General features: G+C 37.4%; 1 protein-coding gene across 1 annotated transcript in view; it reads left to right on the plus strand.

Moving 5' to 3' along the window:
• Positions 1–5,436: 5,436 nt before the first annotated feature.
• The window catches only part of LOC110453469 (fatty acid-binding protein-like), a 24,143-nt gene continuing 13,963 nt past the window's right edge, over positions 5,437–15,616 (plus strand). The window contains exon 1 of the mRNA XM_021502422.1: positions 5,437–5,656. Within this exon, the coding sequence (XP_021358097.1) occupies positions 5,578–5,656 (79 nt within the window). The 5' untranslated portion in view covers positions 5,437–5,577. The remainder of the gene's footprint in view (positions 5,657–15,616) is intronic.

Here is a 15,616-nt window from a genome sequence, read left to right on the forward strand (position 1 = left end):
AAGAAGTCCAGAATTTACTAGATAGTCTAAGAATTCTACTAGATGCTCTTATCATCCCATTTGATTACAATAAACAATCCTTTAATTTTGGATTTTTATCTCAAAATTTTAATAACTGCAAAGTTGATAATGAAATTCTCCTTGTTATGAAACAGTTTATTTACAAAATGCGATGCTTTCACAACTCCCTTAACATCAATGGACTTATTGATGCATTAAAACAATTTTATGACTTGCAAAACTTTATTTCTAACAACAATTGGGAAGCTGCAAGGAAATAAAATAAAAAAGATTTAAAAAAATGGAGAAAATTTACCGAGTTGTAATTTTATAGTCTAGCTCTCTTCTCTTCAATGCCGTTACAGTGCTTGCTTATTTCCCTCAAAATTAATCAGCTGTTAATATTTACTGGTTCAATCTTGCTAATAAATTTAATTTAGAAAGAAAAAAGTTCTCTCTCTCTCTCTCTCTCTCTCTCTCTCTCTCTCTCTCTTTCTCTCTCCCCCCCCCCCTCTCTCTCTCTCTCATAAAGCACATCGCATGACCATAAGTACTTTGTATGTACGAATTGGTGCAGGCAAAAATGGGTGTATGGTTTAATGATGAATGTTAGTCAGACAAAGGCTGTGTAATAAGTTTATATGTATAACATGTAGTGAGTAGAGTAGTATGAAATCTGTAAGATGAGTGTTCTGTACAATTACCAATCTTTTTCTGTCATTATTTACAGACTTGTATCTCATTATTTGTCACGCGTATGTGTTCGAAAAATCTGAATAAAATTCGAAGTTACAAAAAAAAAAAAAAACACTGTCTCCTGCATACACACACGCTAGCATGCATACACTACACACACGGATACACGTCCTTAAATGACCTTAGCTGTTAATAGGATGTTAAACAAAATTGAAGGAGCGGAGAACGGTTGATGAACCTCATTCTAAGTATTTACTGTTAGACGGAAAGGCCTTTTAAGAATATACATGGGCCGGATGCAAAGGTCACGAAAGATGTTGCTGATGATATAATTTCATTAGAAAACAACGAAGAGAACCCGGATGTGAAAGGAAGTGTAACTCCTCAAGGAGGTGGTACTTATCGTATACATGTCACCAGGCACATATATATTGTTGTTTTTACGGTAGTAACAGGTACAGAGTGAGTAGGTATGTACGACAGCCCAGGGGCGATACGATAGTCGTTTTACTCGGTAATATTCGGATCTCTCCTGTTAACATCGGCTGTTTATAAAGTGCTTTAAGAAAAAAACCAACCGCCTTTCTTTACGTTAGGTATATCAAGATAAAATGTTTTCCATATTTAAGATATGTTGCATGCTTGCATATAAGTATCCCAAACTTTACATGTTTGTCGATGTTTTATTTTGGGTGTAATACAAATCCTGGCAACAGTCAAGAGAAGAGTGGTGCGAAGTTGACACAGAAGAAAGTCCAGATTCCACAGGGGCCCACATTACTCGCCTCACACGATACCATTGTTTAATGGCTGAATATGATGTTGTGACTTAAAAGTATACAAGACAAATCGGAAAAGGTATGTTGTCACCAAATCTTTCCCACTTGTTATTACCAAACACAACATGAACTGTCGCCTATGGGTTAACTAATACCCCCGCATTCTGGCGTCTTTTTGCCCATATAGGGGCTAAATAAACAAGTTAAATAATATATAGAAAGAGCAAGAATCATGAAAAGTCAAACTTCAGATGTCGTACCGACAGACAAATGAAAAAGACAAGCACCGCTACTGTGACCTTTGACCCCGAGACCTCAGAATTTCGTCACATTGTAGCATGCATCAATGCTACATATACTCCAATGTATCTGTGTACCAAATACCTACCATTTCAGCAATAATAAGCCATTTTAGTAACATAATGCATCTGTTACCTCTGACCTCATGACCTTGGAAGTTTGTCACAATGTAGCCTGCATAATTGCCTACGATACTGTAATGTATATGTGTATACGAAATATATATAATTTCAACCGGTTGACGGTATGAATTAGGATGTAATTATTTTCTCTTTGGTTTGAGAACGCCGATAGGTGGCGCTATTGGTGGTATTTGCACGTGCAAATGCACTGGGTTGTTACCTATACGTGTCATTCAGGCGACACAGAAAACAAGAAGCACACGTGTATTTTTTAATTTTCAAATGGGCTTATTATATTGAGAATAATAGGTGTGTGTGTGAGATGTACATTATTGTGTATTTGTGTTTATTAATCATGATGGTTATAAATAAACATCGGTCAGTGCCTATGTCGCTGGGAAATACAATTTTTGTATTCGTGTTGTTTATCCTATTGGAAAATGTAGAAGAGAACTACCATTTCCGAGATCATTGGCCATTTCAGTAACGTAATTCATTCATGACCTTTGACCTCTGACCCAACAACCTCGGAATTGACCACAATACCTAGGAAATTTGTCAATATTGATTTTTTTATTAATCCCTACACTATTACAATATATACGTTTGTTTGTGTCTACAAAATACCTACCGTTTCCGAGATATTTAGCCATTTCAGTAACGTTATTCATACGTGACATTTGACCCTTGACCCAATGACATCAGAAGATACATTCAACATTCCATAGTTTATGTGTATACAAAATACCTACCGTTTCTGAGATAATTAGCCATTTCAGTAACGAAATGTACCGTCTACAGACGGGTCATAACTCTGGTAAATATTGAAGGAACAAATTGGCGTTCAGAGAATCACATGTTCATCTGAGGTATAACATTTGTGCAAAGTTTAATCAATATCCATACATAAATATAGGAGAGGAAAGAGGTACACATGTTTTGTCTACAGCCAGCCAGACGGACGGACGGACGGACGGAAGGACGGACAGACAGACTGATTCTAATATACCTCCCACCCTAACTTCGTTGCGGGGGGTATACTAATCGATTTCCTTCTTCTTTATGAACAGAAAAACACACAATATTTTTAAAAGTAGTTTCTCATAAAGAGTAAGCTACATTATAATTCAAAATTCAAAAAGTGTATGCTATTCTGATCAACAATAAATAGAGATTCTTATCAAGATAAATGAGCATTTTGATCAAAATGATGACTTCGATGACTCCACAAGGTCAGAAAACAACACTGAAAAGACGCTTTGCATTTTTTAAAACTTTGGTCGTAATCATTCTCAGAGATATATGAATATGAGTGCTGTCTTAAATATTAAAAAAGTGTTAAGTGTATCGACTGGTAACTCTATTGTCAGTGTAATGTGATGGGGAAGTACTGTTCTGGGGGTGATGTTCGGTTGTAACGAAATAGAGAGTAAATTGAGGATGCCAAGTGTTGTAATTGGTGCAGGAAGGTTATTTTGGTTGATTTTATGTTTTAAAGCAGATGACATAAAAGCAAATATCAGATACCAAATTGGGCTTTCCATATTAGTCGCCTTTTATTACGCTTCAAGCAGAGGGTAACAAAAGGAATCTTCTCGGTAAAATTATAATCATTACCTGAGTGACAGTCCATCAACATAGGATATACCATCAGGGCCAAACAATGATGGATGCTAAAACAAATGTGAAATGAAGGTTATCTTTTGTGTGATGGACAGTTTAACCGTACCAGACCGGATGTTTCTTGATAGTGCGTTATTCATTCGCCTGTCGTCTGTCTTTAATTCTTGTTCTCGCTATAACTCGAAAAAATCTGAACTGCTATTTCATGACATTCACATGACGTATACCTTTCGTTCTCAGTTGTTTGGCCTTGGCTTTATTTTGTTTAACGTCCTATTAACAGCTTAGGTCATGTACGGACGTGTCTCCGTTGTGGGTGCGTGAATGTGTGTATATGTCCTGAAAACAGGGTATTTTGTTGTTTTCCTCAGTTGTGCATGTCTCTTTTTTGTGACTGATAAAAAATGGCATGATTCAAGTCTGTTATCACTAATTCTGAAGTAATACCGAACAGATCTTTCTGAAATTTCATACGAAGCTTTGCCGTGGCCCTGAGTTGTGCATGAGTGATCGGAGAAACAGGATGCCCACCAGACAGCCATCTTTTATTATGAAATTTGTTTTCGGTTTTCTGCAAGTCAGGGATCGAGAAAAGAATACACCTGCTGTTTTCAACTGCATATATCGTAAGAGACAAGTGTGGGAACCCCCAACATAATTGGGGATTCCCTTCTGTGCCCTCTACTTGGGGACTCCAAAGCGATCAAAATAAATCCGCTGCACCGACTCAAACTGTTTTTCTTTAATTCTTACAACCTTTTATTTCCCAGCGGCTTGCTTGGCAACACCTCACTTTTGGCTATAATGTAGAACGTTCACCCAGGTAAACAGGGAAATGGGTTCTGTCCCCCGGCCGCAACACACCGTAGTCCTAAAAAATGGTATTTCTTATTCACTGCTTGACGTTCATTTAATGGTAATGGCAACGACTGTTTCAACCCTTTTCAGTATAATATGACTGTGCTGAAAGCAGCGCTGGTTGCCATCGATATGGCATTTCAGTGAGGTACACTATAAAGCTCCAACACTGAGGCAATCCACCATCATACCTGTCCTCTACACACATACGCGTAAGCAAGTATATACAATAAACATGGAGGCACGTCCTTAAATGACCCTATATGTTTATAGGACGTGAAACCCTGTCCAACCAACTGTACAATCGCAAGAAGTCATGTACAGCTACTTTCTGTTTAAGCACGCATATACATGTGAACGCAGAAGTTACACAAATTGAGACACATCCTCAGATAACCTCAGATATTAAATCAATTGTAGGACGCTAAACCAAATAAAATCATCAGGATTCACATTTCTAAAACACGTGTATCCTCACTCTGCTATGAAGCTATGTTTGTTATATATTAAGTCTTTGCATCTATGCACAGAGCGGCATTATATTGTGTTGTCTCACATATTGTATCCGGTCTGATTCAGCTGTACCAAGCCGCGATATATAGCTTTATCAATTAGTACACTAAGATTGTTCCTTTTTTGTTAACGTGCGAATACATCAACTTTATTATCGAAGAGTCATTGTCGTTCACAGGCATGCAGGAACAATTCAGACATTTTGAACTTTAGCGTTATGTGTCATGAAGCTAATAATGCTTGCTGCAACTAAGAAGTAATTAATGTTCAAAGTCTTGTTTGCTTACAGAATTAATTACAAATTTTTTGAACATGTGTTATTTAGAAGATACGTTGTGCCCCTCCCTCTCCTCCTCCTCTCATGTTCTGATGACTGGTTTTAATGCAGCTTTCAGTAATATAAAAAGTTAATTTAATATTTTTGTAAATGTGCTAGGTTAAAATATCACGTTTAATTATTGTTAAGCTAATTTCGCGTTTAACAATTGTGCACATACGTTTGTCAGTGGTGCTAATCGCTCGATGGGCTGCCGTAAAACAAGCCCCCGGACACGCATATTTTAGTGTCGATCCCCAGCAATCCACACAGCCGCCACAGACGAGGGCTATATAAGCAACAGGGACGGTCAACTTTGGACATTCTGTGTTTAGATCTTACGAGTGTGGGAACAATTTAGAACTTAATCATGGTGGAACAGTTTCTCAACAAATGGAAGGCCGATATCACTTCTTACAGGAATTTCGACGAGGTCATGGACGCCATGCGTAAGTATATCTTGATAATTATAATACTTTTCTTGACCAATAAATGTTTATATGAAACGATGGGTTGAATTGTCAACTTTCACGTCGGTATACTGTGTATGCGCGTGATAGTACGACGATAGACGCGTGAGCACCCTGGCAGCGGATGTACCTGACAGGATACCTGATACAGGAGGGACTGCGACTTTTCACCTAAAATAAAATGTTTTGCCTTGATCTTGCGAATTCAAGTACAACAATCTGTGCAAAACAAATACCATGTGGGAGGCACCAAGCTTGAAAAACAAAATTTCCATATGAAAAATACGAAAAAGACGCAATATTTGTTCAATCATAGTTATCAACGATTCGTTTATAAATTAACAATGTTTAATTAACTGATGAAATATGTCCCCTTAAGTGTTACTACCAAATGTGAAAATAATTCGGACAGAGGTCATATCATATAGCCCAAGGGTGTTGGTAGTTAGCTATAGTGGATTTGTGACATTTCAGTGCTTGTTATCTCGGACAGAGCTCATATGATATAGCTGAAGGGGGTTGGTAGTTAGCTATAGTGGACTTGTGACATTTCAGTGCTTGTTAACTCGGACAGAGGTCATATCATATAGCCCAAGGGTGTTGGTAGTTAGCTATAGTGGACTTGTGACATTCCAGTGCTTGTTATCTCGGACAGAGGTCATATCATATAGCCCAAGGGTGTTGGTAGTTAGCGATAGTGGACTTGTGACATTCCAGTGCTTGTTATCTCGGACAGAGGTCATATCATATAGCCCAAGGGTGTTGGTAGTTAGCTATAGTGGACTTGTGACATTCCAGTGCTTGTTATCTCGGACAGAGGTCATACCATATAGCCCAAGGGTGTTGGTAGTTAGCGATAGTGGACTTGTGACATTTCAGTGCTTGTTATCTCGGACAGAGCTCATATGATATAGCTGAAGGGTGTTGGTAGTTAGCTATAGTGGACTTGTGACATTTCAGTGCTTGTTATCTCGGACAGAGCTCATATGATATAGCTGAAGGGTGTTGGTAGTTAGCTATAGTGGACTTGTGACATTTCAGTGCTTGTTATCTCGGACAGAGCTCATATGATATAGCTGAAGGGTGTTGGTAGTTAGCTATAGTGGACTTGTGACATTTCAGTGCTTGTTATCTCGGACAGAGCTCATATGATATAGCTGAAGGGTGTTGGTAGTTAGCTATAGTGGACTTGTGACATTTCAGTGCTTGTTATCTCGGACAGAGCTCATATGATATAGCTGAAGGGTGTTGGTAGTTAGCTATAGTGGACTTGTGACATTTCAGTGCTTGTTATCTCGGACAGAGCTCATATGATATAGCTGAAGGGTGTTGGTAGTTAGCTATAGTGGACTTGTGACATTTCAGTGCTTGTTATCTCGGACAGAGCTCATATGATATAGCTGAAGGGTGTTGGTAGTTAGCTATAGTGGACTTGTGACATTTCAGTGCTTGTTATCTCGGACAGAGCTCATATGATATAGCTGAAGGGTGTTGGTAGTTAGCTATAGTGGACTTGTGACATTTCAGTGCTTGTTATCTCGGACAGAGCTCATATGATATAGCTGAAGGGTGTTGGTAGTTAGCTATAGTGGACTTGTGACATTTCAGTGCTTGTTATCTCGGACAGAGCTCATATGATATAGCTGAAGGGTGTTGGTAGTTAGCTATAGTGGACTTGTGACATTTCAGTGCTTGTTATCTCGGACAGAGCTCATATGATATAGCTGAAGGGTGTTGGTAGTTAGCTATAGTGGACTTGTGACATTTCAGTGCTTGTTATCTCGGACAGAGCTCATATGATATAGCTCAATGGTGTTGGTAGTTAGCTATAGTGGACTTGTGACATTTCAGTGCTTGTTATCTCGGACAGAGCTCATATGATATAGCTGAAGGGTGTTGGTAGTTAGCTATAGTGGACTTGTGACATTTCAGTGCTTGTTATCTCGGACAGAGCTCATATGATATAGCTGAAGGGTGTTGGTAGTTAGCTATAGTGGACTTGTGACATTTCAGTGCTTGTTATCTCGGACAGAGCTCATATGATATAGCTCAATGGTGTTGGTAGTTAGCTATAGTGGACTTGTGACATTTCAGTGCTTGTTATCTCGGACAGAGCTCATATGATATAGCTGAAGGGTGTTGGTAGTTAGCTATAGTGGACTTGTGACATTTCAGTGCTTGTTATCTCGGACAGAGCTCATATGATATAGCTGAAGGGTGTTGGTAGTTAGCTATAGTGGACTTGTGACATTTCAGTGCTTGTTATCTCGGACAGAGCTCATATGATATAGCTGAATGGTGTTGGTAGTTAGCTATAGTGGACTTGTGACATTCCAGTGCTTGTTATCTCGGACAGAGGTCATATCATATAGCCCAAGGGTGTTGGTAGTTAGCGATAGTGGACTTGTGACATTCCAGTGCTTGTTATCTCGGACAGAGGTCATATCATATAGCCCAAGGGTGTTGGTAGTTAGCTATAGTGGACTTGTGACATTCCAGTGCTTGTTATCTCGGACAGAGGTCATATCATATAGCCCAAGGGTGTTGGTAGTTAGCGATAGTGGACTTGTGACATTCCAGTGCTTGTTATCTCGGACAGAGGTCATACCATATAGCCCAAGGGTGTTGGTAGTTAGCGATAGTGGACTTGTGACATTTCAGTGCTTGTTAACTCGGACAGACCTCATATGCTATAGCTGAAGGGTGTTGGTAGTTAGCGATAGTGGACTTGTGACATTTCAGTGATTGTTATCTCGGACAGAGCTTATATGATATAGCTCAATGATGTTGGTAGTTAGCTATAGTGGACTTGTGACATTTCAGTGCTTGTTATCTCGGACAGAGCTCATATGATATAGCTCAATGGTGTTGGTAGTTAGCTATAGTGGACTTGTGACATTTCAGTGCTTGTTATCTCGGACAGAGCTCATATGATATAGCTCAATGGTGTTGGTAGTTAGCTATAGTGGACTTGTGACATTCCAGTGCTTGTTATCTCATACAAAGTAGCGATTAGTTCGGGGATAATAACTTAAGTCAAATAACAAAACACCGCCTAAGTATATTAAACTTTGTTTGGGCTTTAGCTCCCTCGCAATAGTTAATGTCACATAAAGGAGGATGCACAGTGAGATACCGCAAAAAAAATCAATAGATCAAAAATAAACAAACAGAAGAGTGAAATAAAAAAAGGAAAGATCCCAAGTAATGCAATGAGGGCAGCAGGTCTATTTTGGCGTGTTATGTTGTCTTAGCAGAAGACACTGACGAAAACCCTGATTTAACAGGGGCCCAACATTAGTCGCCCTTTACGACATGTAGTGGGATATAGCAGGCTAATTCTTCCCTGAACGTGCTAGGGACATGTATTTGGGTACAGCAAATCCTACTCTTTCCCTAGACCTGTATAGCAAGGTTATGAGTACATCAGCCTACTACGTTAACAAAGCTAGTAGACCGTAAATATCGCAGATAAATGGCCGGAGGTTGGTATGGACTATCTTGGCTGTTTTTTTGTCAGTGTGCTTATTTGTTTGGTTTATTTGTTTTTGATTAAACATCCTCACAACAGGCAAGTTTTGGAATGGGGGCAGCAGATACACTTTGGCTTGTTCAACTTACCCAAGGTCATAATTGGTATGTTTTTTAATGGCTACATTACCAATGAATCTCAGTGATTTTCGGACATTCTCTTAAAGTCTAATAAATCATGGCTTTACATGTCAGACTTTCAGACTTGAATGTCCAGATATCTGAGAAACATAACTTTCGTTGTAAACAAATGGCATATACTTATTGTCTCTTTCCTATATACATTCAATAATACATATAAACGGACAGTACACACATAACATGAGGATAACTGGTAATAGTTAAGTACGGAGAAGTTTTTTATAATCTTTGCAATTAGATAACATAAATCGATATTTAAGTATTGCCTGGATATTGTTTTTTGTGGCAGACCGGAACATCATTTATCCTGAATTAAAACCTCCAGCATATTCGCCTTCCATAAAGGAATACCCACAATATAAAACTGATCTTGATAGATTTATCAGTAACATCACTATCACTGTTTTTTTCCGGATTAATAACTTCCACTTACAATGTTCTTAAGAGTTGGAAACATGTCTTTTTTTTGTTACGTGAATAAGCAGCTTTTTAAGCGGGATGCTATAGTCATGCGGAACACTATATAAATGAGCATCATGCCATTGTTAAGTCATATCTTGTAATGGAATCTGTCTTCCGTACAGATATTTTCGAATCGAGTATTTATTTCACCACAATGACAACATGAAGCAGTTTTAAAAAAACCGTTGGGGTGAGGGTGTATCAAAAAGAACATACTCCATTAAAAATTAGAAGACAGTACAATGAATAAGTTGTCAGCTTTTAACGTCTGTAGACAGCGTCTATGTCCCTTAACAATCGTCGTCCTTGTTTACACAGTATAAAACCTAAATATGTAGGAATGTTAGGCTGTGAGTAAAATAGCCATTACAGATTAGTTACAGCCTAATACTTTAATACAGCTGGCCGACCACATGTGTCCTACCATGGCTGTCCGGAGGCTATCTATGGAAAGCCATAGCTACCATATGTGTCTACTTGTGTTAAATGGGATGGCTATTTCCGAACACGTGCTCGTCATTTCATTATCATATTTAATAAACTACCCGTTACACCGAATGTAAGCAACCTTATTATCATGCTCGTTTCCAACAAATTACAGATTTTACAGAAAACAGTGATACATTCGGTGATGTAACAACTTAGACAAAAATTGTTTGATACCGTTTTCGGTCATTGGATAGTTGATACTTAAGCATTGAACTGCTTTTTATCGTATTTATGATCTATTTGAATGATTCAAATAGATCATAAATACCATACAAAAACAGTTCAAAACTTATATTTACGTTTTCTCTGTCTCTTGTGTTCTTTTTTAACTTATAATTTATATTTAAAATAAAAAATGCCCGCCTTATCGACAGTCCACAAAATTTCGTTCAATAGTTTGAACAGCGTATTGTCGCGTGCTGATCGGCGAACAAAGTAGTACTTTGAAATTTTAACAAACACTTCAATTTCATTCCGCAATTCAGTATCAATACAATTGCGTATGATATGTCTATAGGGTGATTTAAGTTTATCAATAGAACTCTGAGCTGAAAGTTAGACTTGAAATTGTTTCGATTTTTCCCCGGAACAAATTTCGCGCATGGACAAATACAGTGAACACCGTAAATCCTACCTTGCCCTCCACGAGGGACTTATTTTTGGAAGTTAATTCGAACTTTTCTCTAAGCTCATTTTGTGGGGAATCCAGGCGTGATTTTTTTTATTGATTGTATGGGAACCTGACAACAGTCGGTAGATTTTGCGACGGAGCACAGGTTCGTTACAAATGTCTGAAATGTCTGAAATGTTTATGTGTGGTGTGACTCATATCAGTAGGCTGTAACATATGTGTCAGTAGGTCTATAGAATATGTGTATTTCAGACATTTATAACGACCCCCTGTTGATCAGTGCAGTGTAACAGACGATATTTCTGATAAATTGCATAACCGTTAAAAATTTTTCCATTGCCGGCATTGGTGATTTCAACCGATGTGCATTTTGTACGATATTGCAGACCTTGGTCTTGTTTTCGTTGTAATAAAAGTGTTTTTTATTTTATTTTTTATTTTGCACATAAATTTACAATGACATTGTCAAATCTCGCAATGCCCAGCGATATTTCAGCAGCCGTCATGTTTATTTATATTGGATAGTGTAGTTCCGGTCAGTGTTGTATTAATACGCTAAGAATTTTGTATCGTGATGCATGGTAATTAAAGTCCCATCAACGACACAGCTTTCAAAGAGGCTATATAGTGACAATGCCATGCAAATGTAAATATATTGGGTAAAATAAAAATGACAATCAGACGTAATGAAATGACAATCTTAGTTCTTGAAATGAAAACCACATAATGAGACATAAAAATATACAAAAATACTGGATCAAATGAAAATGACAATCAAACGTAATGAAATGACAATCTTAGTTCTTGAAATGAAAACCATATGATGAGACCTAAAAATATACAAAAATACCGGATCAAATGAAAACCTCATAATGAGACATAAATATATATAAAAAAAATAATAATAAATAAAACCAGGGTAAATTACCACTTCATATAGTGAAATAATGACCAGAAGATCACCTCGTATATCATATAGCCAACTCTAATAATAAAAAGACTTCAATGACCGCCTTATATAACAGAAGTGGCTATATAGTCATACTGGCGTTTCGCAGGCTATCATCTCGAGAATCGATATGGATGCATACATGCCGTATCCTTCATAATCGTCATTCTTTACTCTCAAAATTAAAAGCATTACTTTAATAGCATCTGTTATATGATTAACACAAAGAAAACTTCCCTAACTTTATTATTTTCGATGTATGAATTTGTTATTTGACTATAACAAAACTTTTCATTTGGTTTCTCTCTATCTTTTGGTCGGGAAAATATTGATCGCGAAACCCAGGGGTTAAGCAAAGGGGCTAGAGAATCGAGCCTATCGAACTGTAAAAGTTAGTATTATTGTTCATATTCATTGCTTATCGTTTATTGGAAATCGTTTATCTAGAAGGCATGCGATACTGTGCATTATGTTGGGCCGAACCCTTATCATGCTACATCAGCGAGCGCTTTATCTCAGTTCGATTATTTCCTGGAAATACACACAGGCATATTAACGCCACAACAGGTAGGCCACAGTGCATGTGTAAACATTAATATGGTATTTAAACATGTGTTGTTTATTCCAACGGATATCGGTGTAAATGGGATCAGTTTAGTCAGCTGTCATTATTTCTCTTTAGAAATATTACACGAAGGGAAAGATATATACTAGTCTTGTTCAAACGATGGAAGTGGGACGTACAACGGTGTCCATAACTTAAAGTCCTATCACACCAGACACATGCCGTCTGGGGAAGCGGAAGCGCGCCAGGTTTTGATGGTTAAGTAATACATGTGTATCCGGAGAAAAACTACCGACATATGTGGTCATTAACGTGTTGACTACATAGGTACCATGATTGTACTCATTGTTCTAATGCTTTATTTTCATTTAAATCTTGGCAACAGCAAAGTCATATGACTAAAATCTGGAGAGTAAACAGGAATTTCAGAAAACTTAGGTAGGATAAGTTAGAACAGACTGAGGCCCATACGGTTCTAACTGGGGTAACAGATCAGTGATGTACACTTGAACAACAGGCCGATCCTTTAGATGTGAATACAACTACACTACATAATATACCGAGACCAGAACGTCAGGACGAATCTATAACTAAACACTAGTTAAGCAAGCCATGTATCTCTGCGGGTTTGTTTGTATAACCAACAAGGTAAGTTCATTAAGAGAAAATTTATTTGTATACACCATTCCGGTCCACCTCTTTTCAACGCACATCCATACCTATGATGAGATTCATTAGTTTTAGCTCACAAAATTGACATAAGAGGTATGATTACAAGACACATTTACATGCATATCATTAAACTATTAAACACTTTAAACATTTCACCATTTTCCGTAGTGCATTTACTCGGTGTTGTTTTCGTTCCCATCTTTGCAACAACTGTTATGTAATTACCGATGTGTTAAGGGTTTAATTATATTCACTAATAATCTATCTTAAAATTATATAAGTCTAATAATTGTAGTATTTATCGTTATAGTATAAAATCTCATGCTAATTAATAAAGGAATGTTGAACAAATGGTGAATCTAAATCAATAGCAACAAAACAGTACAGTTCAGAATTCAAACGACATCATTTATTATTCAGCGTGATATTATCTGCATCTAATCTGATTTACGATCAGTCAATCTGACAAAAAGGAAACCATAATTAATAAAATCAAACAAACATCGGCTGAAACTGTGGTATCTGTCTATTGTATATATTCAGTCAGGTAAAGGGACNTGTAATGCGTTGTTGTGATATTGTCAAGCAACCATTCATAGTTAGTTAGAGGATTCTGAACGGCGTTAATTGACACAAAACGAACGTAAAGATAAAAAACAAACGTTAACTTAAAAACTTCAAGAGGCTATGATGACTAACATCATTAACAACAGACCAACAATTTTAGTAAGGTTACCATTGTAGAAATATTGACCTTTCCGAAAAGAGAGTTCAGATTATTTCATCAATATCAAAACAAATTCTTATCTTTTAGCTGAAGGTCAATGCAATCGAATAACAAGTGTTTTACTGTAAATGGTTCGTACCATGCTTTGCATTGAGGCTATTCTTCGCTTTTCAATTCATAAGAACGCGCTTTGTACATTTGTAGGTACACCAACATTTCCTGTCTCCGGCACACATCCGCGCAAGGTTACACACACCCGCGCAAGGTTACACACACCCACGCACGGTTACACACACCTGCGCACGGTTACACACACCCGCGCACGGTTTCACACCCACGTCCGGTTACACACACCAACGCAAGGTTACACACACCCGCGCACGGTTTCACACCCCCGCCCGGTTACACCCCCCCGCGCACGGTTACACACACCAACGCAAGGTTACACACACCCGCGCAAGGTAACTAGTATGGAATATTTGTAAACAAAAACACCTGGGGTATGCATATCGTCATTCACATAATTTTTCCTTGATCATTCTTTATTTTACGAAGAGCAATCAGGTTTTATGATTCATCATTCCACTGTCCATCAGTTAATAGAAATTTACCATGATATATGTTGTTCATTAGAAGAAAAAAAATATACTTGTCTATTTTTTTGTGATATATCGAAGGCTTTTGACCGAGTTTGGCATAGGGGTCTTTTACATAAATTGCATGCTTATGGTATTAGAGAGGGTTTACTACATTTGTTAAAAAATTACATTTCAAACAGACAGCAACAGGTTCTTGTTAAAGGTGTGTTTTCTAATATAAGTTACACAAATGCTGGTGAACCACAAGGAAGTGTGTTAGGTCCTCTGTTATTTTTGGTTTATATAAATGATATTGTTGATAATTTAAATAGTATTTCACGCTTATTTGCTGATGATACCTCTTTGATATAGTCTTCGTCTTCTTATGCTGATATTGAAATGTGTGTCAACAGAGATTTTGAAAAACTTGACAAATGGTCACGGGATTGGCTTACTAAATTTAATCAACAGAAAACTGATGTGATATTAATATCTAATTCGCTAAATATACTTCCTTTACAGATTTGTTTTGGTACTGAGACTCTGAATTGTGTTGAAAGACATAAACATGTAGGCGTAATATTTAGTGCAGATGCAAAATGGTCTTTACATACTTCCGAAATTCAAAAAACATGCATGGAAAAAGTATCAGTACTAAGAAAGTTTAAATTTTTAAAGTAGGAAAACTTTGTTAAGAATATAAAAGTATTTGTGCTGCCTGTGTTAGAATATGCCTGTGAAGTTTGGGATGGTTGTTCTCTGGCAGATCTAACTAAACTTGAACAAGTTCAGCTTGTAGCAGCAAGAATTATTACTGGCCTACCCTCTTTTTCTAGTAAACAATCACTGTATCAAGAACCCCAACTTGAACCTCTATCTGAAAGAAGAAAACTTAAGAAACTTTCCCTAATGTACAAACTCCATAATAAACAAACACCTTCTTATTTAACTAACATTCTTCCTCCTAAAGTATGCGAACGCAATAGCTACAACTTGAGAAATACTGAAAACTACACTGTTCCCAATTTCCGACTGTCTAGTTCATTCCAACCCTTTATTCCTTCTTCTATAAGACTATGGAACGATTTACCAAATACTGTCAGAAAGCAGCCATCCGTTAACATTTTTAAATCATCGATTCAGCGTAACCAAGGTTACATGTTGCCTAATTTTTTTCATGTAGGAAATCGAAAA

The sequence above is a fragment of the Mizuhopecten yessoensis genome, unplaced genomic scaffold (genome assembly GCF_002113885.1).
Source record: "Mizuhopecten yessoensis strain PY_sf001 unplaced genomic scaffold, ASM211388v2 scaffold7325, whole genome shotgun sequence".
Lineage (NCBI taxonomy): Eukaryota > Metazoa > Mollusca > Bivalvia > Pectinida > Pectinidae > Mizuhopecten > Mizuhopecten yessoensis.